At 42.2% G+C, this 24,081-nt stretch overlaps 1 protein-coding gene across 1 annotated transcript; it reads left to right on the top strand.

Moving 5' to 3' along the window:
* The first annotated feature begins 649 nt into the window (after positions 1-649).
* Positions 650-13,020, top strand: mapk6 (mitogen-activated protein kinase 6). Its single transcript, XM_080885607.1, has 8 exons — positions 650-803; positions 1,572-2,483; positions 2,608-2,925; positions 8,891-9,035; positions 9,410-9,574; positions 9,711-9,906; positions 10,084-10,201; positions 10,571-13,020. Exons 2-8 carry the CDS (start codon positions 2,247-2,249, stop codon positions 11,666-11,668), a joined length of 2,277 nt encoding a protein of 758 aa, XP_080741733.1. The 5' UTR covers positions 650-803; positions 1,572-2,246; the 3' UTR covers positions 11,669-13,020.
* The last annotated feature ends 11,061 nt before the right edge of the window (positions 13,021-24,081 follow it).

The raw sequence follows: 24,081 nt of genomic DNA on the forward strand, positions 1-24,081 counted from the left end.
ACACAAACACTGAGTTGGAATGAACTCCAACTTCAAATGTTTTGAATGATTCCTGCTGTATTCAAGTACTGCTCGAAGCATACAGCTCCACCTATAAATATAGATACAGATATATCTGACTGTCAAAGTTCTGGGCTGGAAACAATAGATTATTTTTTGTGTTTTTATTTTTATTTCTTTTTAACCAATTCAATCACCAGTTGCTGACATTTCAGCTGCTTACCAACTTAATTGTTCATTACACTGCTAAAATATCAATACATGTATTATGAGTAATATGACACAGTTGTGTTTCTGTGATAATAAAAATGATCAGAAACATGAGGTGATTAATTCATGATTTTTAGAAATAATGCAAATGATCTAAGTTAAACTTCATTATTTATGAAGCAGTGCCAACTCACTGCATGTTCTTGTCTGAATAATGAACCCAGTGAACCCAGAGTGGGGTTAGGGTATTAGAACTAGAGATAATTACAGTACTCTATCAATGTAATAGTGGGTTGATAATAATTTTAAAAATAAATCAGGAATATTTATTTGTAAATAACTGCTAGTATGCAACTAAAAGCTGGGGAAAACAACAAATAAGTAAAAATAAATTGTTTGTTGAAGACTCGTAGTCGTAGTAGACATCTTTCCGACAGTCAGTGAAGGTGGCCTTGTGACGTCGCTGCTGCCTTTCTCTACCTAGCCTAAATGGCGATTGCAACAGATCCGCATAGCACCGGGAGCGGATCGCAGTCAAACCTCGTCTGGGTTTGATTAAAACTATAGCCCGCCTAATGCAACAAACAAGGACCGTGAGTAACATGTTATATATAGATTCTGATTATTATGTACATGTTATGTTGGATTCGCTGTTATTCGAGCCGTTTAATCGACGTCGGCTTTGTGCTGCTTAGCGCTAGGAAAGCTGTACCACGTAGTCAGAAGCCTCCGCCAACAACGACCCCTTTGTTCGCGCTGTCGGCACATTTCTCGCTGGCTTGATGTTTTTTTTAAGTATATAAAATGAGTGATGTAGTGAGATATGTTTTCCACATATAATTTAGCTCATGTTAACGTCAAAGGGTGGTCGTGGTTATGTTCTAAATTAGATCAACGGCGGTCTCTCGCTTGCTTGCCGTTACTCTGCCATTCTTCGCTTTTTTTTTCTCCCCCGCTAGCTAGTCAACAGAGACCGGGCGAGGGCCAAAAGTAGGCGCTGTGAACACGGTTATTCGTCTTTAATGTGTAGTATTCGTGTACTCTCGTGGATACTGATCTTCGTGAAGCTTCTAAATGTTATCTCTTTAATTTTAACGATACCTAGAAAACCGGACTAGCAGGCGCGTCACTGGAGCGGGGGAGGGGTTAGCTTCTCGTAATGTCACCGCGTTCAAAAGCCGGCCGAGCGAGGCAGCTTGTTGCTTAATGGAAATCCCTAACACATGTCAGCCTTACAGAGTGAGACATCTTCATAGAAGACGGAAACAATGTGTCAAATGATGGGCTCAAACCCAGTTTGCTCTGGCACAATACATGTGTTCTCACACTTATTTTTTGTTTTGTTTTTCTTTGTCTTTCAGGTTATATCCAAGTAAAATGGAGGATAGTTTTGATTGCGACTGTGGCGAGCTAGAGCCACCTGATCATTGAGGCTGAGGAATTACTTTAGAGACTTAAAGGCCAGACTCATTTCAATTTTTATAGACGACGTGAATTGACAGGAAAACTACACAGACAGATCTATACATATATTTACAAAGGAAAAAAAGAAAGAAAGAAAGAAAAGAATTAGCAGTGCGTTTACTCACATGAAGCTGCTCAGGACCAGTCATACACTGAATGTATTTGCACTGTGAGGATGCAATTACGTGCTTTTATAGTTTAAGATCGTGCCAGTGCGCTTTAATTTGCCTCAAAGACCATTCCATTTGCCGTCTGCAAACACTAGTTTACTTAGAGCTGTTCATTTAAATATATCCACACATTCAGGATTGGAGGATGAATTCAACTTTAAAATTTTCTCTCCTTACTCAAAATGGAAGGAAACTTTGACTACACATTAAAACCTTGCATCTGACAGTGACAGCTAGAGGGGGTGACTTGGTAGTCGTCTGTACAGGGGTCAGCGGAACCTCTGAAGCAAGGGGGGGCGGGGATTCCTCTGTTAAGTGCGAAAATTGGGCTTGAAACGGGCCAGAGGATTAACATTAGAGATAGCAGAAGCTTGGTGTAGAAGCCCACAAAAACAAAAAGTCATGGCAGAGAAGTTTGAGTCATTGATGAACATCCACGGCTTTGACCTGGGTTCTCGCTACATGGACTTGAAGCCTCTGGGCTATGGAGGGAATGGCCTCGTGTTCTCAGCAGTTGACACTGACTGTGACAAGCGTGTAGCCGTGAAGAAAATTATCTTGACTGACCCCCAGAGCGTCAAGCACGCCCTCCGGGAAATCAAGATTATCAGACGCCTCGACCATGACAACATTGTCAAGGTATGTTGGGAGGTTCAAAGTTTAAAAAAAAAAAAGAAAACGTTGCTATCTTTTTTTTATCTGGCTGTGACAGAAAATGAAAAGACTTCATGATCAACACATACCCTCCTTTTTATGGAACTAGGTGTTTGAGACGTTGGGCCCCAGCGGTCGCAGGCTAACAGAGGATGTGGTGTCTCTTACGGAGGTCAACTCGGTCTACATTGTGCAAGAGTACATGGAGACTGATTTGTGTCAGCTACTGGAGAGGGGCCTTCTCTCAGAGGATCACGCCCGGCTCTTCATGTACCAGCTCCTCAGGGGCCTTAAATACATCCACTCTGCCAATGTGCTGCACCGTGACCTCAAGCCTGCCAACCTGTTTGTCAACACGGAGGACCTGGTACTTAAAATCGGGGACTTTGGACTGGCACGCATTATGGACCCTCACTACTCTCACAAGGTAAGACCAATTGCAGAGTTTTGCTGGTCTGCTGTGGTTTATGATGGGTGGTTATAATGCAGCACAGGCTACAGCGCAAAGCAGAACAAATATAGCAGCGCTGGTGAACTCTTTGCCCATATACGAGTGCTCTGCTGCTCTGACACGAGATGTTTATTGCCCAGTAATGTGGTACTCCCCAGGGTGACGCAGTTTTTTGAGCAGGAAGTGAGCTAGAAAGGATGTGGTTCCTTGAGGTAAGGCCTCGCCTTCCCTTCTCATAAGTGAGGGTTGAAAACAAAGCCGTGGGAAACATTTTTTTCCATTATGTAAAAGTATAGACGATAAGAATTGGAGATTAGTTTGTGATAATGTGGCTTAATTAAGACGTGCTACAATAGGATCTCCAGCGGAGGGTGTGTGTGTGTGTGTGGGGGGGGGTGTAATGTTTTCACAATGACACAAAACCGGAAGAGTTCAACGTTGCGCCTCCATCAGCTTTTAGAGAAAACTGACGAAGGCTTGAGGCTGCAAAAATTTGTTGTGGACATCCTGCTCTTAAAAAATAAAAATTGAGGATTTGTTACATCTGAAAGGAGGATGCTTTGCATGAGTTCTCTTTGCATGAGGTCATTGCTCCAATAAGCAAATTCTCATGCATGAGACTTTTAGAAGTGAAGACATTTGTGTCCCTTGCTGTTTTCTTTGATCATGGCTTTTCACTGGTTTCTGAAAGATGCTTACTGTAAACACGTGCTTAGAAAGCCAAATGCTGGCACGCCATCTGTTGAATGCACACATTTTAATGCTTTCTATAAAACCACCTTTGTTCTGTGAAGCAATGTAATTGTAGCATTAAAGAAGCTGTTTCTGTCTTCAGTGTGAGAAGAGTATAGATCAGCCTGTGTAATTGCAGCCACGTGGGAGGCCTGTGTAGCTCTTGTGTGTTGCTGTCACCTTTATAAAGGGATGAGGAAATTCCAGTTGATGGCCATATGGTGGTGTAATGTGAGGAAATCTAGGTTGGGAAGCCTGTCCCTCCCTCTGTGTCTCTGCCCGGATCTTCTTGAGGTGCTAAGGTGGTCAGATCCTTGCATGTGTCTCGGATTAGTCACAGAAGGGAAATGGGGCTCAAGTGATGGGTGATCTCACTGGATGGTACTGTCTCATTCATATCCATTACTCATCCAGGCTCCTGCCACACAATGCATCCCTCGAAATAGACTTACGCACCCTTGTTTACCATAACTGGCTTAATTGCCAGTTAAATACGAAAACTGCGTTTTGGTCATGTAGTCACATTTTCAGCTCTGACTGTTTTCATATGAGTCATGTCTTTTGAGACAGTATGTCACTGCGCACTAGGAAGAGTAAGGTAATAGTTGCTGGGAAGGAATGAGAGCTTCACAGTTTAGTGTCTGTAGCAGGCCAGATGCTTTAGAGAAGTTTTTATTTTTTCCCTCCTTAAGCTGCTTGCCTGGGGTCAGAGCTCAAAGATGTACTGCAGCAGATTACTGCTGTTTTGCTCAAAGATGGAAACGCTATAGTCAGATTGACTAACTGGTTTTCCATGAAGCTCTCCTTACTGTGTTTTTGTTTGTTTTGTTTTTGTTTTGGGTTTTTTCATTGTTTTTGTGATAATAGCTGTACCAAGGGGCAAAGTTAAGCTAGTATCTTTACCAACCACCTTTTTATGGCTCCTAGACTCATTTAAAGTGAGTGTCTAAGAACAAATGAGGCGTGTTTAAAAATGAACTTGGCACCCCCAGATAACACACCAGTGGCACAGCGTGAAGGTGTTAAAAAAACAGTTGGTTTTACTGTTGACCACATGCCACATTCACTGGGGGGCAAATGCTCTTTCACGACCACCCTCTACTTAGAGCATAGGGTCCGAGACGCAGTGCTGGAGTGCAATGTATTTGAATAACATCATTTCTAAAAAAAAAACAGCTCTATTTTTCAAGTGAACTTCAGTTTCTAGTTTAGCTTCGGTAATGTGATCTTGGATTCATGCATCAGTGGTGCATTCACCAGGCGTTTGTTTAATCCTTTCCTCCCACGCTTTTTCTTTCTTATAATGCCTTGGCTAAAAGACATCAACAGCTCATGGTTCCCTTTAGGCTTTTAATAATCCTGCATAGCTTTGTTTTAAGCACAACTACCTGTTTCTGTGGGGAAACAGTTTCTGTCTCTGTGAGCTTTGAGGTCTCGCCTAATAGTGGCTCATACTCAAGAATGACAAAAATTCACGTGTACTCATCCAACTTTTCCAACCCCAGTTCCCCTCCTTTTCCCAGCCAGCCCTTTGTCTCATTGTGGGAGCCTTGCTCAGAGCCTTATTTGAAGCTGATCTAAAGCCTGCGTTCGCTTTCAGTCTTGTCCCAAACTTTAGCTAGAGACTAAGCTGAACCAAAAGTCAGTCAAAGAAGCTTTTAACAGTTTTAAACAAGAATTGCTGAGGCTTTAACAATTTTTACTGTGTGTCTAAGTTAAGCAGTTTGAGTGTGTCAAAAATACATTCTCTAGAAGTGACATCCAGTCTAGTCTTCGCTATTCTTGTGATTTATCACTGAGAGATCGTTTGGCTTGGCAAACCATTTAAAGGTTTGTCTTTTTATGACGCCTAGAAAAAAGTGGCAAACTTGTCAGACATTCGCATAATTTTGTGCTGTGGAAACAGTTGTTTGCATGTTGCCTGTCAGACTATTGAATATTGAAAAAGTGTGATCTTGTGCTTGCCTGTGGTTTGGTATAATTTTCAGTAATTTGAGATGCTATAGAGGTGATAGCCGTGACGTTGTTAGGAATGTTATAAAAGACCTTCACAAGGTTTGTTTCTGCCACACATTCATCAAAGTGAACAATTCTAAGCCACAGCTGCAATAAAAAGCATACTTGACCCAGTTATTTAGCTACCACTGGGCCTGTCTGGTGCCAGACTTTACAAGATTCAGAATAAATGCAGCAAAGTTGACTTCAGGCTCAATGAGTTTTAGAGAGCTGGTTTTGATTATTCCACCCTGTACTTTCTTGATTTTAAACAGTAGTTTAATCTTGTTCTGCAGCAAGCAGATGTATCACAAATTATTCAGAGAAGCCAAAGATCCAGATGGAAATGGTTTTTTTTTCTTATTTATTAGGCGCACATCCTCCTCATTTAGTACTTGACAGTTGAACTCGGAAGTGAATCTGTATTGGCAACAAAATTGATTACTTATTTTTCGGTCAACAGCTTTATCCTGGATTGGGAGGTGGGGGAGGATCTTTCTGATTCTCCAGAAGCCACCTTTACTGACATCTGGTTAAACCTGCTTGAGGTTGCTCTGACTAACCACAGCCTGTCACATGGAGAGGCCTAGTTGTGAATCATTAAATGTCAGCCTGAGCTGTTGTAGATCCAGTAGTGAAGTTATTCACCAGCTGCTGCTGGAGGTACTGACATTGTTAATGCTTTAAAGCTTTATGGTGAATGGTCCGCTTGAAAATCTGTAAAAGAATTGAGCTGGAAGGTTCACCTAATGCACTTTATGCACTTAGCTGGTAGGCAAACTTTAATCTGTTCCTTTTAGTTCAGAGTCCATTACGCATTGTCCTTACTCTCTGCAATGACTCTTTCAAGCTAACCTAATTTACATTCTCTGTTAAGCTGGTTGTGTGTGTTTCTCCCCCGTAAACACAATCTCACAGGTCGGCTTTACCAGCTGCTTCTCAGAATGGGTTCTGGTCCCAGTCACTAGGTATGACCTGTCTATGTGCCAGACTATCTCTTAATTCCCCCCACCTCTTTACAATCTTCTCTCGGACAGACGGATTAGCTGGTTACCTGTAGGAAGGAATACATGTCGTGTCATTTATAGGTCCCATCAAAACAAGGGCTTGCAGGCACTTAAGGATAGGATGACATCAAGTATTTGTGGCTAAATTTGGGCAGAAATGGGAGCCTCCCACAGTGGTGAGCAGTCCATTTTGGTCCCACAAACTACCACTCCATGTGGGGGGGGGAAAAGAGCGCAGCAAGGGTGTTGTTTTACCACTCCCCCTCCCCCCATTGAGTGTGTAGACACACATACAGAGGTCAGCTTCCTTTATGCTTGGTGCCCTCCTGGCCTTGTGACTAGTCAGGCACTGTTTGAGTGCAGGTTAGTGGCAGTGGGGTATTATCCTGCTCAGACTGCTGACATGGCCTGCTCTCCCCTCTTTTCATTGGTCTCTTCTTTTTTGGGCGGGGGGTCTTTGTATGCTGTGTGGTGTACGTGACCAGCACAGAGTACGGCTGTTAAGGAGATGGCACAGGGCTCTGAATGTTTAGCACAGACTTGCAGGATAGTGTCACATCTCCTGTTACCTGTATTGTGTGGCAAACGTGGAGGTACATGAAACAAGGGTAATCATAGCTTTAGAGCTGGGCGATATGAGATTTTTTCATATCACGATATGTTTTTTTTTTTCATTTCAGGCGATAACGATATCTATCACGATATAAGCCAAATAACTATATTTGTAAGATTTAAATGTGCCGTTGCTCACAAGTAAAATGTGAAATAATCAGCAGCTTGTTTTTATTTAAATATTTATTTCCCATAATAAGTTCAACAGGGTAGATGTACTTAAGGAACATGAGACTTTTTCAGATAAATAAAGGCAAATATTGCAAACTACACAAAAGGCAGCCACTAAAGCGTTTAAGTTTCAAAATAGAACAAACAAAACAGACTAAATTGTCAATTCCACTTAGAAACAAAATATTAATTCTAAAAATAAATCTTAGTTTGTTTTACAGAAGAACAGACAAAACTGACTAACTTTTGTCAATATCAAATAAACTGAGAACTAAAAGGAAATTCTCAATCTCTCCTTGTTGTATAGCTGAGCTTTTCAAACAGTTTTAACAGTTACTTTAGTCTGACAAAAGCCGAATGACGAATTAGCGCTTCCAGTCAGAGACTGAGGCTACGTCCACACGTACACGGGTATTTTTGAAAACTGAGATTTTCCGTTTTCGTTTTAAAAAATAATCCCGTCCACACATAAAGGCAGAAATGAAGGAAAACGCTGCTATGAACATGCCAAAGCAGCAGGTGGCGCTAGATTCCTAACCGTGCCGAAATGTTGGCCAATCAGAAGTCTAGAAGCCTCGGTGGGAAAAAGTAAACAAAGCTGGGGCATAGAAGCAGAACCGAGTCGTATGTGTGGACGGACAGTAACTGTGTGTATATGTAAGCATTTAAACACTGCAGAGAGTAGAATTAACAGTATTGTAGAAATTCATTTCACCGAAACAATAACGTGGCGCACAGTGTGACGCATGCACCAGTTTATTGTATTTCCAGACTTGCTTTCGGCACAATTTACAGTGCACGCTACTCTGTTTTTTGTCAGACTTGAAATAGCCGAAATACCTTCACACTACGGAACTTCTATGGCTCTTCCGTTTGACAATCTCTCCGGCATTGGAACCATCATCTGTTTTCTCTTCGGTCACGCTCGGTTGATTTTTCTAGTCGGCACACTCATTTCCTCCATTACGCGCTGGCTCCATTACCCGCTGGCTGCTTCCCAAACAAACACACGTGCGGCTTGGCACTTGTGCTGTACGTAACAAGTCACGCGACGTGACGCTGCGGCTGTGATTGGTTCGGCTCTGCGCTACTTAATTTGGATTGGCTGACCTTTTATTTATTTATTTATTTTTTTGAGGACAAGAGCGGCGAGGTCTATCGCGATAGCTTAATTTCTCTATCGAGTAAAAGTTATATCGCGATACATGTCGTTATCGTTCTCGCCCAGCTCTACATAGCTTTTATTGTGAATCACTGCAGACTTATGAGCATCTTACCTCTGAATGAAAACAAACTGAAAGTAACTTGTCACTCATAAAAAAATAATAATAACAATAATAATAATGATAATGCTGCACTATTTCCAGTACTGTAATGTATTTTTTAGAGGGTTACAATTAATGTCTGGTTTCCCACCACGACAGGGCCATCTCTCTGAAGGTCTTGTCACAAAGTGGTACAGATCTCCTCGCCTGCTGCTCTCTCCTAACAACTACACCAAAGCCATCGACATGTGGGCTGCTGGCTGCATCTTTGCTGAGATGCTCACAGGGAAAACCCTGTTTGCAGGTAAATGTTGACTCAGTTTGTTATGTCAGACTCACTCCTCACACCTTGTGTAAAATCAGTCTTTAAGGTGGCTCAAGTGACAGAGTTAAATGTCAAGTATAGGTGTGATGACACATATGCTAATTTTGTTTGTTAAACACATGGTAAACCAGACAGTCTGGTTTGACTTTGCGTATTCGGCCGGTGCAGGGAGAGACTGTTCTTGTTAAAACAGCCTTGAGCTGACCACAAGGCAAATGAAATCTCAATTCCCATGATCTGAAGCAGATCATGGGAATCGAGGCTGCCTCACTCAAGCTCCCTCAGTCATGCAGAAGTTGAGTCATGGGTTCTCTTCTAAAAAAACTCCATAATATTTCTGTTTGCTGTTTCAGGAGCTCACGAACTGGAACAGATGCAGCTGATCCTGGAGTCAATCCCTGTACTACGAGACGAAGACCGCCAGGAGCTCCATAGCGTAATTCCCGTCTTTATCCGCAATGACATGACCAAGCCTCACACACCATTGGCCAAACTGCTGCCTGATGTCAGTCCGCAGGGTAAGTACCACTTTAATTAATCAGAAGTACTTGGAGCCTTATGAAGTGCTTGTGAACCCAGGGTCATGGTCGTGTACTTCATAGATCACATCTCGTATTTCCAGCTTGATAATCTCATTGTCCTTCTCCTTTACAGCCCTTGATTTCCTGGAGAAGATCCTGACCTTTAACCCCATGGATCGTCTGACTGCGGAAGAGGCCCTGGCACACCCCTATATGGCTGACTACTCCTTCCCCCTGGATGAGCCTGTGTCTCTGCACCCCTTTCACATTGAGGATGAGGTAGATGATATCCTGCTCATGGACCAGAGCCACAGCCACACTTGTGACAGGTGTGCCTTCTCACTTATTTCCCTCTCACATATTCTCTTGGGATTAACTTCAGCGGAATTTGTTTTGCTGTGCTTGCTGCAAGTGAGCAGCTCTCACTGTTTGACTAGAGTTTATTTGCAAACTTAGTCTGTATATGACTGTTGCTAATGAAGTCTTTCTATTTCTTTATCCATTAGGTATCATGAGAGCCAGTTCTCAGAAGCTGACTGGCACTTGCACAGCACCCATGACCCAGACGAAGTTCAGGTTGACCCAAGGGCACTCTCCGATGTAACGGACGAAGAGGTCGTCCAGGTGAGTTATTTTTGACAAACGCTTCAAACCTACTATCAAAACTATTTTCACTGCTTTTTCAGAACCTTAAGGGTGATTAATTCTGGGCAAGGAAGCAAGTATTGGATTGATCTTAAAGCGGTATACATCAATAAAAGCCTTAAGGCCGGGTTCCCATTCATAGATTGAGCTTTATTGCTAACATAAATAAACATTATTTCAGAGGCGGCCTTCCTTGAATTTTACATGTATTTTTGTTTGGATAGGCTTAATCCATGTCTGAAAAAAGCTAGGTGCAAGAGAGCTCATTCCTTACTAATATAAATTGGATTTAAATCAGTACTGACTTAAATGATCAGATTCTGAAAGGTAGCTGTTGTCTTTTTCTAGGTGGATCCTCGTAAATATGCTGATGGAGATCGAGAGAAGTTCCTGGACGAGCCGTCCTTCGACTACTCAACCCCATTCCCACTAGAGAGATCTTGGCAGGATGACCACCACGAGAACAAATACTGTGACTTGCAGTGTAGCCACACCTGTAACTACAAGGCTGTGTCGCCCTCCTACCTGGACAACCTCATCTGGAGAGACAGTGAAGTCAACCACTACTACGAACCCAAGCTTATCATCGACCTCTCCAACTGGAAGGAGCAGCAGAGCAAGGAGAAGGCAGACCGCAAGTCCAAGAGCAAATGCGAGAAGAACGGGCTGGTAAAGGCTCAGATCGCATTAAAGGAGGCAGAGAAGAGCCCTGTAGAGAAGGACAAAGTGCAAGAGAAACACCAGACGGAAAAGCCTCAGAGCCAGCAGAACCAAGGCTTTGACTTTGACTCCTTCATTGCCAGCACCATCAAGCTGAGCCTGCAGCCGGAGCCCTGTCAGGAGGTGACCCTGCTCAACGATGTGGGGCTCCTGAATGAGGTGGGCCTCCTGAACGAGCTCAACTTTTCTGTCTCCCAGCTCGAGGCTCCTCGCTCAACCTCTATGTCCAAGTCCATAAGTCAGGAGAAGGAGGAGAAGTGCCTGGTAAATCTCGCCCAGCTAGGTGGCGGAGGGCTGGGAGTGGTCGGCGGGGACTGCGTCTGGCCTGCTCGCCCCTGGGAGAGCTCTGGGGACACGGTCGGAGAGAATGGCATTTTGATAGACGAAGCGTGCTGGGACATTGGCAAAGAGGACCACCTCCAGAAGGAAAGCCCTTACACCAGCTACCTGGACCACCTGTTCAGCAGGAGGGAAGAAGCCGTCTCCGAGACTGCCAGCCCGCAGATTGGGTCCCCGGTGGTGAGAGAGCTAGACGAGAGCTTCCTTGACAGAAGCACGGAGATTGTGCTCAATATGCAGCTGGACTCTCTGGCCCTTCCTGGCTTTGACAGCACTGATGAACTGCCTCTAAAATCCATCCAGGCGTCCCTCACCCCCTGCGCTGTCAAATGCTCCCCACAAATTGCCCACAAAACGTACAGCAGCATCTTCAAACATCTTAATTAAGGAAATGTATATCTTCCTCACAGTGCAAAATCTAGGCAGTTTTGTTTTTATGTTGCTTTTTTTTTTAAAATAATATGGTATACTGTACTTGAATCATTTCATACCTTTTTTTTGTTATTATTATGTTTGTTTGTTTGTTTGTTTTTTTAAAGAGTCGAAAAGGGTGATTTTATTTAAAGAGTTTTGATCATCACTCTGAGCCTTGATCACCAGGCCTTCATGGGTTAATGTCTACACCCTCATTGCTATACTGGCATGTCAGTCGCACATTTAAGTACTGTAGATGAAAGAGGAGCGGGAAAGAAGTATCTAGAGGAGGGAGGATGAGGTAGAGAGGATTTAAGAGATGAAGTTTGGCTGTTCTGGGTGTGACATAAAGAAGGAAGGTAGACGCTAACATTGCTGTGGGGTTTTAAAGTGCTCTCAAACAGCCTTTCCTGGGGTGGGGTGTCTTGTTCGTCATGTTTTTTTTGTTTTTCCTTCTTTTTAAAATATTCTTTGACCTTCTGACATTTTTTTTTTTCCCTGAAGAAAGCTTCCTTGAAAACCCTTTCATACTGTAAATCTGACACATGATGCCAGCAGCAACCATTATCGTAGGCGTTAATGTAAATGTGTTATCTACCTCAAGGTAACAGCCGCGAGAGACACTCGAAGCCGCACTAGTGCTTTACACACATGACCATCCTCATACCATGAAATGAAGTGGTCGCGTAGATGAAATCTGTCTCACTTTAGCAATTAACATAGTGAGGTGTTTCAGTAATCATTTATTTATTTCTAGCAAAATGTGCGCTATTTATTTTATCAAAATGTGTTATTTCAATGTGATTATTGAAGATTTGAGGAGTTGGGCAGACTTCCATTTTCATTTTTGGCACTATACGGGCGTGCAAGTGTTCTTTTGTTTTAAGGTAGGATGCATATTCATGTGTTATGTTGAAGTCGAGGCTTTCCATTTTCCATCAATACTGTTCTAATGGATATCTTTTTTTTTTCTTTTTTTTAAAAAATGGGTGCGTTTTGTCTTTAGTGGAGAAAAAAATTATTTTATGGTTTAAAGAAGCGCCTAAAAGTCTTAATTTTTTTTTTTATCCAAATGTAAAAAAATAAAATAAAATTAAAGTTGCGTGCATGGAGGCAGGAGAAAGGTACAGTTAATGGTGAGTATAATGTACGTCAGTTTTAATTGTACTTTTTTGTTTTTTGTTTGTTAAATTTCTATGTACTTTTTCCAGGCAAGCATGATGAAATTAGGTTAAGGTGTAGCATGTAGAACACTTACGGACTTTTTTTGTAATCATTGGTTCCCCTGTTCTACAAAATATCTCAATAAAAATTATTGGCAGAGAGTTTAGCCTCCTCTTCCTTGTTCTTGATCGGGGATTGGCCCCGTCATAAGCCTGGTCCTTGGAGAAGACGTGCCGCCAAATCTACGTGCCACTTTTAAAGTCCAAGTAAGCAGACTGGATTTCACTGGAAGTGCTGGGGACACGGGATTTGAATCACCAGCTAAATGTAGCTCTGGTTGAGACCACCATATTTCAAAGCTGCCAACTTGGTTTCCACCTGCTTCTCATATAAAATGCTACAGAGAAGCGAGCAGGATTACACGACAAGTACTTTTCCATTCTACAGTCCTGTTCTCTAACACCGACGCAGCATAACTACATTTCCAAACTTCCTGTTAGGGAACAACTTCACGAGATGAAATCGGACTGTGGAGAAATAATAGGTTTTTGTAGGGTGTGGTGACATTGTCAAAGTCACTCTGACAGTTCATTTTCACATCAATCGTGCAGGATCGTACGGTTGTTTGGATTTTTGGGGGGTGGGTGTACTAAAATGTGCAAAGACAAGCTTGTCTGGCTCACATTAAAGGCAGTGATTCTAAGTGAGGTAGAGCCAGTTTTAATCAACCAGTGGGCTGATTGGGATGCTTTGGTTCATATTCTTGGATGGCATGATTTTGTCTTAAAGCCAAATCTTTCTAAACAAGTTAGTACTTGTGCACGAGAATGGGCATTTCTCTTTTAGCATTGGAAAATGTTTTAGTCGCTAAACACGGTTGTCTACAGTTTGTAGTCATCCATTTTCTTAACTGCTTATGATGTCCAGGATCACAGTGGAGCTGAGGCCTATCCCAGCTACATGGCGCAAAAGGCAGGGTACTTCCAGTTTATCGAAGAGCTGAAAACGGAGACGATTCACATCTTAATTAAACTACCTGGAGAGATTCTGTGTAGGCACGGGGACTGGGAGAAACTCCGGACCCCGCCTGGAGATCCTCTTGCTGTGACAGCGCCTCCCAGTTTTTATTCATTTATTCTCTGGCAGTAGAAACGCTTTGTTCTCCAAAACATGGCAGCATTAATCCACTGTGTATGTCATCACATGCAGAACAGTTTATCTAGTTGTCAAAATCTGCCAATGCCACTCCGTGCCAAGTCATGAACGTGAACATTGTAAAAAACATTTATAGAACTTGAGCGCAACAGTTGGATGAACATATCACAGGGAAACAGCCTGTCTGTGATAGGGGAAGAGGAGTGTGGTGGTGTAGCGAAGGACAGATAACCGACGCGAGGGATGCTGCGTAAACGGCGGTTCTTCCTCCGTTACACTGCAGAGGGACAGCACTGGGTGTGAGGCTGATTGAGTGACAGGCTGTCCCGTGATACCCGGCACTGTTACGTTACTGTAATACACTATTGCACACACATAATCCCTGTGGTTTGTTCTCAAAGTGTGTGTTTTTGATGTTCGTGGTCTATATAAGTTATGTGCAGTGCTTGTGTTGCTAGTTTACAGTACTGAGTCACCCTTAGAGGGTAAAAGAGCCCCTCCCAGGTCACAGTACACACCAATGCTCTTTCTCTTTATAAAACTTGAAATCCCCATTTGAACATTTTTAAATGTGATCCACAAAGTGAAGTGAAGCATATAAAGTCTGGTCACGCAGAAGCTGTTTTACCCAGTTAAGCACGTCTCTAACCCAGAGCTCACGAGCCTCTGGCTGACTCTTGGCTAGAATGCGTTTGTTTTGAGTGGCAAGGCTTCTCTTAATATGTTACTGTTTGCCCATTGAGGGCAAACTGCTTTAATACTGCCTTACAGTGTGCACAGTCCTCTGAGCAGGCAAGAGTCTTTATTTTAAAGTAATTTAAAGTAATATTAGAGAGTGAGGGGGGGGGGAATCGTGGTACAAAGGTTGGAACCCGTTGTCCCTCAGTAATCAGCTACAGCTGGGCTTGGATTTTTCACCGCAGCTACTTCGTGCTGCGAAAAAATTAGGCCAGCTCTGTCTTGTTTTTCTGCCTTCCTAGTAACGACACAAGACGCGGCCACTGTGATTAAACCCTGCTTGAATACTGAGATGAAAGCCAACACCTGATTTGCATCAAGTGCAAGAGTAAGAGGCGTGCCCAACAACCAAATGTAGGCCAAACACTCTGAAGAAAGCACTCTTTCCACCACAACAGCACGTATTCCACATCTTCCCTCTGCAGTATTTTTTTTCTTTTTACTGCAGCTTCATATTTGCCTAGATTTATGTGTCGATCCTCTGTTGTCATTCCCCACCCGAGGTCTTCCTCATGCCCTGGGCCTGTCAGGTGCCACCAGGTTAAAAATAAAATCCAGCAGCACCAGGATAAGCAGCTCAACTCACCATCAATCAGCTGACAGTAGCTTACCACATCGCCTCCTAATTCAAGGTTATGAATGCTATTCTCTTTCCTGGGAAGCCAATTAAAACTCCTAGATGAGGAACTGCTTAAACTTCCACAGAATTTCCTTCAACGGCGAGCCCTAAAATACCTCGTGTAAAAGCGGTGACCTGCTTGGCACTGGCTGCAGGTTTTGCACTCGGGCTGAACAAACGTGGGGACAAAGCTTCCGGCAGTTATCTGCCACAAATCGAGACTGCTCATTATGGCTGCACGGTGTCAGGATGTGTGTCCATATTCAGACCAGAGCTGTGCTGAGCACCGGTCACTAAAGTTAGAACACAAAGTGCCTTTATAAATATAGACGTCGCCACTTTGAAAGCTTCGACTCTGGCCAAAATTACAGCCTGTCCCGACCACTGATATCAATGTGTCGTTTCTAAGCTTTGACATCACAGTTACAGATTCTCCTCAAACTGGGAGACACTGTATAGTGGAGGGGAACGAATATTTGCAGTACTTCTGACTTGAATCATGCACTTTATATTAATACATTCCAGCTTGGCTGCTTCTCCAGTAATGGAAATTAAAGCAGTCATTGTGTGGCTGGGAGGGCAGGGGGGGAGACACGAACCCTTTTCTGGCCTCCTAAAGGAGAAACGTGCTGGAGAGACTGCTGGATGCACAGCAGCCAGTCTTTCAGTGTTGTTTAAAACTTGAAATCCAAACTGTAGAAAAAGTCACAGTACGCAAAATAAAAGTCGTTTTCATACTCGTCGTTTTAAGAAGAGAACGAAAACGCGCCGGCACTCACTTTAGGACTCGAAGCACTTTTGGGGCCGCTGTGATAAACAACAGCAGCTAACATCATAATAATGTGCCCTTAATCAGAGAAAAACAATCTAAAAACCCGTTGATATTCACAGAGTCCTCGTCACAGAATGTTCCCTGTGCCTGCAGAGTAGCAACAGCTGTTCCCAGTGAAGCCCATTTATTACACAGAGACGACCAATTTAGCTGAAGAGGGTCCATTATGAAACAATTTTCTTTTGTGTGCATGTGTGTGTGCATAAGCAACGGAAAGGACAAAAATATGACATTTTGTGGTGTTATACAATCAACATGTTCCATTTTACTAAATTAGATTGTAGTAATAAAGTGATTTATTAGGACCAAAGTGCTTCTTGAAACTAGTCTGCCACTACTGAAATGCTTCCCAACACTTACTTGGGCAATTATGCTGAAGCTTGATCTAAATGAACTTTAATTTCAAGCATGTATTCTGAGTAGAAACAGCTTAAACAGGTTTGCAGACTTTGGCCCACAAATAAGGTTTTAAATATATCCGTGTTCTTTTTGGAGACCATCTTTGCTGTTGCACAGTTCTCCCATAAATCCCAGTGTTGGATTCTTTAGGTGCCATCATGCTCTCTCCCTCCCTCTCTTTGTTATAATATCTCTGACATGCATTCTGGGGAGAGTTTCCTCACTTCCCTCTCAGCGTGTCTGCAAGGAAAACAAAAAGAGTCCCTGAGAAGGAATCACCTGCTGTGTGCAGGACTAAAGGTTCAGGTCTCAGAAAGTCTACAGATTCTCACTGTGTCGACTGTTCGTTCATAATCAATTATTACGGCGATGCTTTAGATGAGGTACGCTGAGTCATAGATGCAACGTTTGTGTTATATGCACACCCTCTTCTGGCTGGTGCTACTTTAAGGTACCTATGAAATTTAGACCACTGTTATGGAGCAGTGTTAGCACAGCGCTCTTGGTATGTTTTTTCTTTCTTAGAATTGTGTAAAGAATAAACAATTCTGATTAATTACACAATCACTAATTATAAACTGTTTATGATATTTAATGGAATATTGCACTCCTGTGTTTCAATGGCACATTGTGTTATGCAAGTACATAATGTTAGATGGCTAGTTGATCATTAAACCATTGGGCTGAATGGTTTATGATTACAGTCTCCGAATAGCCGCAAAACTACCTCCTTCTGTTCACACTGCAGGTCTTAATGCTCAATTCCGATTTTTTGATCAAATCCGATTTTTTTGTTTGCTTGTTCACACTACAAATAAAATGTGACAGCAAACGCGCTCTAGTGTGAACCCTCAAAGCGGCCTGCATGCGCAAAAGAAGACGTCACACACAACGCGCTCTGTTTAGACCCAGACCAAACACTATTGTTTGACTGATGGCCTTAATATGAAACACTTGTTTCAGACTTTACGTTTTCCAATTTTGCTTTAAGTTATAAAGTTATGTTGTTATTTACATTTGGCCTAATAATGATCCTTATTGCTGTTTTAGAGGAGCGGTGCTTCAAAGGATAGCTGCAGATTTCTGTCAGAATCTGCAGATTATACAGTACAAATAAAATGTTCACGTTTCCACAACGCTGTCTTTCCAACAGTTTCACTAACATCTAGACTGGATGGCCAGGAAGCGTTCACGATGTCTTCTCGGGCGCTGATAATAGGCGTCTGTCTTGTGTCAGTGACGTAAAAGACGGATTTAATGCGACATGACCATTCACACAGCAGTCGCTTTCTAAAACATCAGATATGTATCAGATTCAGTACCACATACGAAAGTGACCCAGGTCGGATTTGAAAATATTGGATTTTTTGCTGTTCACACTGTCATACCATGATCGGATATGAGTCGCATAGGGTCAAAAAAGTCAGATTTGATGCGCTTTCGCCTGCAGTGTGAACGTGGCCTTAGAGTGCTAAGAACTTTTCCTTTTATTTGTCAGCCTCAGACATGGCACTGGTTTTTGCAGCTCTGTCTCTGCTGACTCTCTGACTGCCGTTCTGTTGAAAACATAAATATTGTGCAGGCCTCCCTCGTGCTCTCACCCATGTACACATGACCCGTTGGGTTGTTCTGTGGTGTCCAGCTTTGGGGCGTTGTGGTCTGGGGACTCCATGGATTGGGTTTGTTCCAAAGCATCCCACTGATGCTTTGCATTGACATCTGAGATGTTTGGAAGCTGGGTCAACGCTGTCCAGCTGGGCAAGGCTGCTGCCATCAGGGAGCATGATTACCAAAACACTGCACACTCAGTCAAAGAGACAGGGCCCAAAGTTCCCCAGAAGAACATTGCACTGTAAGAGGATAATGACTGTTATTCAAGTCATCTGTCAATGGTTTTAATATTGTGACTCCATTAGGAATTCATTGTTATTTAAACAATTTCTAATCAATATATTGTTCCATTAGACAATAATAAATGTGCTTTTCTATCAAAAAAGGATCTTTTGAAGTGATCCCAAGCCTTTGACCAGTAATGGCAGATCTGTATTTATGTGGCTGAGCATGACTGAGAAAAAAAATGAAAGTGAAAGAGTGAGTCAGAGAAAGAGGGGGAGAGAGAGTCTTATCAGTCCTCATTTTCCACACAGTGGCCAGTTTTCCAAGCAGGGCTAAAGAAAAAAACCCCAAAAACCTGCACACATTCCTGCCATAATAATGAGTCCTTATTTTTTCCAAAACAATGTTGACCTTGTCCAGGAAGTGGACTTTTTTCCACTGCGGTGTCATTACAGACACACAGAGAGCTCAGTTTACAACAGAGGTACACAGCTGATGCGTATCTCGGCAGCAGACTGCCACGCACATTACACTGTATTGTCTGACTGAAGCTCAGCATAATGCATTTTCCACCACAGAAGGCACAAAAGAGTACTACTTAAACATGCATACACGCTTACACGTCCGTGTGTGTGTGTCTGTGTGTGTGTGCATGTTATAAAACCTACCAGGGTACACCTGCACTTTACAGAAAAACGTAGCGATGCAGTGTTCTCTGCTGATTCATCCAGAAAAAAGAAAGACAGAAAAGAAAAAAATGAGGAAGCATCACAAATTATGTTTCACCTCCAGTGTTTACGTAATTTTGCTTCTGGTAAATATTTCCATCCGATCGTGACCTGAGTCGTTCTCACGCCAGTTTTCTTAAATTAGACCGAGGATCATCATCATCAGTTTTACTGCCTTCTTATTGACTGAGGCATAAACACATCTTCTTTCATAACAACGTCAAAGGACTGTGCCTAACTATTTCTGTAATTATTATTATAATTATTAATAAATCTTTAATTTAAACAGGTATTCTCAATGAAATCAAGATGTCTTTTTTTCCAAAGAGAGCTGTTTACAAAAAACTGAAAAAGTGAGACAAACACATGTTAAAATGACACAACAGCAATTAAGAAAAACACGGGCGAGAGTAGCCACAGATAAATACATGTAATCTTTTAGATTATCTTTAGACAGTTTGTTACCAACAGCTTGTTGCCAAAACCCCCTCAAAAAACAGATATTTTGCTCTCATTCTTCTATTTTAGTCCATGAGGAATGTCAAAGATAACACAGTCTCGCAGACATGAAATTTGCCGAAAACTTGGCAAGTGTTAGCATGGCATCCTAAAAAAATCTGAGGAAGTACTGAGAACTATCTGCAGCAGAAGAACTGAAAATCATGTCCTTAATAAATAGAGAAAATGTGGGAAACACCAGATATCTCACCAGGATGTGAGAGATGCATCTGGCTCTTCAGCTGATCTGTCTACTGTTCACTGAAGCCTCGCCAGAAATCATCATGTCATTCCTAAAGAAGGGAAACAGGAAGAAAAGTTGGAGTTATGGCAAATTACACATGAACTGACTGAAAATGTGGTGGCAACAGGTCTTATTGGGGGATGTCTGGAGGTCAGGAGAGAGGTATGACAGAAAACTGATGGAATTATGATCACAGAAAAGTGCTGTCAGATGATCCCAGATCCACCATGCAGTAGAAAAATCACACAGTAAACACTATCAGTTGTGGACTGGCCTCCCCAGAGCCTGGACCTCGACATTACTGAAGCAGTGTGTGATCGTGTTGAGAGAAAGTAGAACAAAAGGCAGTTAAAATCCAAAAAAGATGGAGCCCTACCAATTATTGACTTTCAAGATTGTACAAACTCAAACTCAAAAACAAAGAATACATTTTCTCTTTTTCTAGTCTAATCTAAAATGAGTCAGGTGCAAGCAGGGATTTGATTCCTACAAATATTTAACTCATGTAACTAGAAATTAAAAGATCTCAAAATGAATCTACAGTATAAGTGATGTTGGACATGGGCATGTGTGAAAGAGAACTAGCCTGTCATTTTCAAATGAAGAGACAACTCTGGATCATATTTACTTGGTTTAAAATCTGTGTTCATGTATTTTGCAGACAGAAGAGTTTCCAGAAACACGATGTGCAGGGTAGCTGATTTTCTGACCTGTCTTCAATCACAAACAGAACAAAGGAGAAGCAGAATGGGGGCAGGAATAATGTCTTCAGAAGATAATTTAAGGATTTGAGTGGTATTACGATGCAAACTATTGCCTATCTTCAAACTCCTACATGAAATAAAATCATCACCTTTTGGGGGAGTATTTTCTACTCGGTGTGTGGGAGACTTGAAGTGGACACTTCAGACTGAAACACATTTTGTAAACAGTGGTTATTTGATTATGTTTCTTTGGGTCTAAATGAATTAGAAATTAGACAAAGCTCAAAGAGTGTGCTGAAGGAGAGACGATGCCCTTTGATATTAATGGATTAACATATTTTAAGCGTAAAGTGGATGTGATTTATGCAAGAGAGCTTCCCGAGCCCTCGAGGTAATTGTGGGATTCTTCCACCCCCGGTGACAGAAGGCAGGGTATTATCACGACACTCGGCATATACTTTAGATCCGCTGTGGAAAAACACCTTTAAAATTCATCTCATGAGTTAGAATTATGCAGTTTTCCTACAAAAAAAAAAAGAAATGTGCCACTTTCTCAGAAAGAATGACGTCATTATAATTTTACAGAGGCTACAGGTAAAAAAATCAGGCGAGCTTTAATCAGAAAGCAGGATTGCCGTGAAATGAACGCGGGCATTCGTGAGGCTCGTGTTTGCAATTTAGATAGAGATGCGACACCCTCTTCGTTTTCGTCCTCTCTGCCAAATTTATCTGCATTTCACAGCCAGATCGCTTGTGATATTATCTGTGATTAGGGTTTCGAGCAGGTTATCTGTTCACATATGGCGAATGTTGGATCAGCTCTAACGAAGGCAAATACGTGTTTTGTCAAAACACAAAATGTTGGCTGAGTAATTTGGCTGGAAGTGAGCAGACTTAATTTCTTGAACTGATCTGGTGCTGTTGCGAGCAGCTCTGTGAAACAACAGCACCAGTGTCACTGAGGATGGTGAACTCAAATCCATGACACTGGAACTCACAGGTTCACACCGGTTCACGTCTGCACCTCTGGATCCAACCTCGCACCACCTACTGATAAGAAAAGCAGCAGTAGAGACAGTTTACACAAATGCACAGATGGGTGACAAATTAAAGGAAAAACCTGAACCATTAAATCACTATGGAAAAGGGATCTGGTGGCAAAAAAAAAAAGAGCAAATCATCTTCATCCTGTGATAAAACCCTTCTATCCTAATGGGAGCTGTTTCTTCTAGGATGGAAATGCCCCCATCTGTAGTGCAGAATCGTCAAAATAAATAATAAGGGAACATCATTTGTAAAAAGGTGTTCCATTCATCAAATACATTACTAGAAACTCAGTCACAGCATCGTGCCAAGGTGCAGTAAAGTTGTCCTAGTGGCACATTGGAGCACTTCCCAAGAAACTTCACATTGTTCTTTGTTTTGTTTTTCCTTTAATTCACCACTCATGTGGAACTTGTTATGTTTTAGATAATTCACCAGGGCAATCACTGCCACTTGTGATGCAGTTAATCTTTTTCTAGTTGCTCTTGAGGGACTTATATGTTAAATATTAAATCTTTGTTTGATCGGGGACATATTCAACAGAAATGCGCCTGCCTGCATGTCTGCCATCCTGGAGACAGATACACAAGGTCTCCCGCTTGATGGTTTGCTTTTTGGATAATATGAGCAGTCCATTTAATGTTTTACCAAAACTCAATCCTGAAAAACCTTTAAGCTTTTTCAATGACTTACCCAGAATTGGTAACTGTAGACTTTATGGCTGCTTACTATGTGGAGAACAAAAAACTATTTGGAGTAACATTTTTCTCTCCCACAAAGGAGGGAGTATACGATCAGTTGTGGTTTCTTTATCTGTTTGTTAGGAGTCTAGCAGCCACAGACTTCAAGATGTCATTTTAAAATTTTGTGGAATGGTAGACACCAGTAACACCTCAAGCTGACTTAATTTGGGTGAAAACTGGGTCATGGTCACACCCTTTTGTGTGTGTGTGTGTGTGTGCTCCCTCAACAAATGTCACAGTTGAGGGAGCTATATTTGATTTCTTTGCCCGTAAGAAATGCCATCCATCTAATTTAGGGTCACAGAGCATGGAATCGATCCTGTCTGTCTTAGGACAAGAGGTGGATACGCACTGGACAGGTCACCGGTCTCTCACAGGGCTAACACAGAGAGATGACCATTCACACTCACGTTCACACCTATGGGCAATTTAGAATCACCAGTTAACCCACTAACTGCATGTCTTTGGACTGTGTGAGGAAACCGAAGCACCCGGAGAGAACCCAAACAGGCACAGGGAAAACATGAAAACTCCACACAGGAAGGCCCTAACTACATGGTGGATTTGAACCCAAGACCTTCTTGCTCTGAAGCAGCAGTGCTAACCCCCACACTTTTTCTCAATTCCTTCTAATCCAAAGTGGTGTCACCTTTACCCAACTTTCCCAATTCCTGCTGTTATTGATGCAAGTTGTGACCCTTGAGCAAGGCACATGAACTTGAGCTGTTCTGCTTGTTGGGAAACAGATCAAGCTATTTGCAGCTTTCAGGTCTGTTTCTCCAGGCTGCTGTGTGGATAAGAAAAAAACTGAAATCATACGACTAGCTTTCACAGCCATTCACTTTAAATATGTATTTTTTTCCTATTGCTTGGAGCCACAAAATAACTAATAAAAAAGGCAACCAAACAGAGCTCGGCTACCATTTGTTCTTTTAAGAGCCCAGTAATTGAGTTTTAATCACAGGTAAATTAACACATATTTACACTCATAGTTTGTCTCAGGTTTAAAAAAAAGCATTTTGGTTGAACACCCCACCCATATGATCCATCAAAACCACAAAGCTTTACCGGTATCTGCTTCCATCACTGGCCCTTTCACTGTTTTGCAACAGTAATCCAGACCTAAGATCATACCTTTGCAACTCCAACCGCAAAACAAAGCAACAATTACCAGCACACAAAATGAATGGGCCAACTCAATACTTAAAATGGATTCAACTGCACCTTTACTGCAGAGATCTGGGTACAATCCTAGATGCTGATCCCTTTGCCTTTGTGCATACAGGTTGACAGTCTTTACTTTTAATATGCTACATGGCTTTGTTCAAAACAGATCCTCAACATTTTTACCTGAAGGAGGGACTCCGGCTCTTTTCTTGCACCTTCTGGGGTCTCTTCCAGACCCCTGCCCCATTATAGACGTTTTACCGGCAGTATAGGGGTTGTTTCAGGAGGTTATGATATAGGGTGGAGTTAGGGACGTGTTGGATGCCATCACCAGTACGCAATACCAGTGAGGACACTTCAGCGGAAGAGAAACTGCCACACCTGGTCAGGTGTTTTAAAAAAATTAATTATTAAAAACAGATTAGAGCAGGGGTGTCAAACACAATGCCCGTGGTCCAGAATCGGCCCATCAAAGACCCCAATCTGGCCCACAGGGCAGCTTTGAAAAATGTAAC

Source organism: Rhamphochromis sp. 'chilingali' (genome assembly GCF_963969265.1).
Source record: "Rhamphochromis sp. 'chilingali' genome assembly, chromosome: 6".
In the NCBI taxonomy this organism is placed as follows: domain Eukaryota; kingdom Metazoa; phylum Chordata; class Actinopteri; order Cichliformes; family Cichlidae; genus Rhamphochromis; species Rhamphochromis sp. 'chilingali'.